The sequence below is a fragment of the Bidens hawaiensis genome, unplaced genomic scaffold (assembly GCF_021521415.1).
Source record: "Bidens hawaiensis isolate Kalapana, Puna unplaced genomic scaffold, B.hawaiensis_p1.1 tig00041636_1, whole genome shotgun sequence".
Classification (NCBI taxonomy): domain Eukaryota; kingdom Viridiplantae; phylum Streptophyta; class Magnoliopsida; order Asterales; family Asteraceae; genus Bidens; species Bidens hawaiensis.
The window spans coordinates 46,724-49,094 of NW_027497361.1; the positions used below are offsets into that span (position 1 = coordinate 46,724).

At 35.4% G+C, this 2,371-nt stretch overlaps 1 protein-coding gene across 1 annotated transcript; it reads right to left on the bottom strand.

Moving 5' to 3' along the window:
- Window positions 1-1,703: 1,703 nt before the first annotated feature.
- On the bottom strand, window positions 1,704-2,111 carry LOC143593053 (bZIP transcription factor 44-like). Its single transcript, XM_077072798.1, has one exon. It carries the CDS (start codon window positions 2,109-2,111, stop codon window positions 1,704-1,706), a length of 408 nt encoding a protein of 135 aa, XP_076928913.1.
- Window positions 2,112-2,371: the final 260 nt, after the last annotated feature.

Consider the following 2,371-nt stretch of genomic DNA (forward strand, 5'->3'; position numbering starts at 1 on the left):
TTCTGATGATTCTTCTCAACCTTTCATTCGGTTCTGACTTTTCATCAACAAATACTTGATTGTTGACTTTCACACATGATTCTAAATCTGTTGTCTTGTTAGTCGCATCATTCCTTTCATTCAATTCCATATCCTTCCTCTCATCATCATGATCAGTAGTAGATTTCTTGCTTCCTTTCTTCTCACTTATCTTAACAGTTTTCTCATCTTCAAGGTTGTTTAAGTCAGAAAAACATACCTGAAGATTCACAATCTTCTCTTCTTCTCTAGAAGAAATTCTTTCTTTTTCTTTATTCAACTTTTCTTTTTCTTCACAATCTAAAACAATTTGCAAAGCTTCTTCTTTATCTGCATCTTCTTGAACTTCCTTCTCATGTGCTTGTTCTTCTTGAACAATCGCATCCAACCTTTCTTTCTCAACGATCTCATCCAACCTTTCTTTCTCAACGATCTCATCCAATCTTTCTTTCTCATCGGCTTCTTGAGCTGCTTTTTCATCGTCTACCTTTCGTACATAATCAATTCCAAGAAATCGAATCTTCAAAGCACGCCATACTTCCTTAGCATTCATGAGTATGCCAACTTCTACCGAGATGTCTTCCGGTAGGGTTTGACATATGAACCCCAATGCTGTGTCCATCTTCCTTCATCTACAGCTACGCCGATTGTAGGTTCAATAACATCCCAAAAGTCATAGTCTTTCAAAAATCTCTCCATCTTGGTCGACCATACTTTGTAGTTCGATTTCGTCAATTCTGGGAGTTCGCCATTCACCATTGTGTCTTTCCTAACTTCACTTTCTTTTCTGACTTACTCTTTTAGTTGGAATTGATTCCCGATCCCAAAACCAATCTGTAATAAACAACTAAACAACACAAACTTTTCTTTTTATTAATAATCAAAACCACACATTATTATTACCTCTTTGATTCTTCACAAATCCAAACTCTATCACAACTTTCATAGCTTCTCAATTGTGTGCACTAAGTCACCAATTAAATCCTATCAACCAAACTATTTTCTTAATCGCCATTCACCATCGTGTCTTTCCTAACTTCACTTTCTTTTCTGACATACTAAACTTACTCTCCAAGACAACCCTAACTTGGGAAACAAGCCAAACTTATTCTAGAACAATCCATAATATTCTTACCATACTAAACAAATATTAATATCAAACTTAACAAAACAAACCTCGAACTTTAATCACTTAACAAATCAAGATTAATTCTTCACTAAGTTGGAGAACCGTTAATGAGAACCGAGGCTCTACCCAATTTGAGATAAGCAAGAATCCATGTTCCTCCAGGTTTCAGGGAACCCCGTGAATTTCATAATGGCAAGAAGAAAGTTCCAGCTAAGTGTGATACGCTTTTTCAAAGTCGACTTTGAAAAGAGTAACTTCAGTTTATTATAGCCTTCTTCACCCGATAGATCATTACATTTACAATCAGTAGACCATCAACTATGTCCCGCCCTTCAATGAGGGCGGATTGCACCCGCAATTTTTAAACCTTAATGCTCAATCTTATTACTTTAGGGAAACGTTAGGGACTAACTTTGTAACTGTGTATAAAATTATTGAAATCCAATTTTCAAATTAAAGTATTATTGTGAGTTTATAAACACTAAATTTTGTTAAAATATTATCCTATCTTAACATTACTATAGCATCAAGGATACAGTTTACACTAAAATAAAACTTAAAATTGGAAATTTCCGGTAGATGGCATGAGAGAGATGGAGTTAGAAATCTGATATTGGTCCCATGGCCTTAGCCATGGCTCTTGAAAACCACCCATTGATGACATTGACCCATAACCATCACCTTCACACCAGCCACAAACACTCTTTGCATACTCCAATCTTTTCTCCAACTCTTGTTTCTGTGATCTCAAAACCATGTTCTCCACCTCCATCGCAGCGTACTCTTGCGCGATTCCTTTCATTTTCGGTAACATTTCATCTCTCTTTTTCATGAAATAAAATAGTTTGTCACTGAGATCCTTCATGTGTTGATCTCTCTTCATTCTAGACCTTTTGGATGATTCTCTGTTCGAAATCTTTCGCTTCATCTTCTTCTCATGATCCACCATCAAACTATAACCCATAGATGGCACGCTTCTAATGTAAATATACAAAATAAGAACAAGAAAGTCCAAGTAACCCTAATGTTTATTGTGTGTGAAGTAATGTGTTATGTGTTAATAGAGTGTGTGTATATATGTATGTGAATATGTATTTATGTGTGTATATAGATGTACGTAGGAACTTCTAGAAATAGTGGAACGAATATTCTGACCAAAAAGACTTTAATGAAGAGAAGCATGAATAGACTTGATAACCTCATGGATTTAGATTTGGATAAGGT

Coding starts and splice junctions, on each gene's coding strand:
- LOC143593053 (XM_077072798.1), bottom strand. CDS start 2,111: ATGGGTTATAGTTTGATGGTGGATCATGAGAAGAAGATGAAGCGAAAG.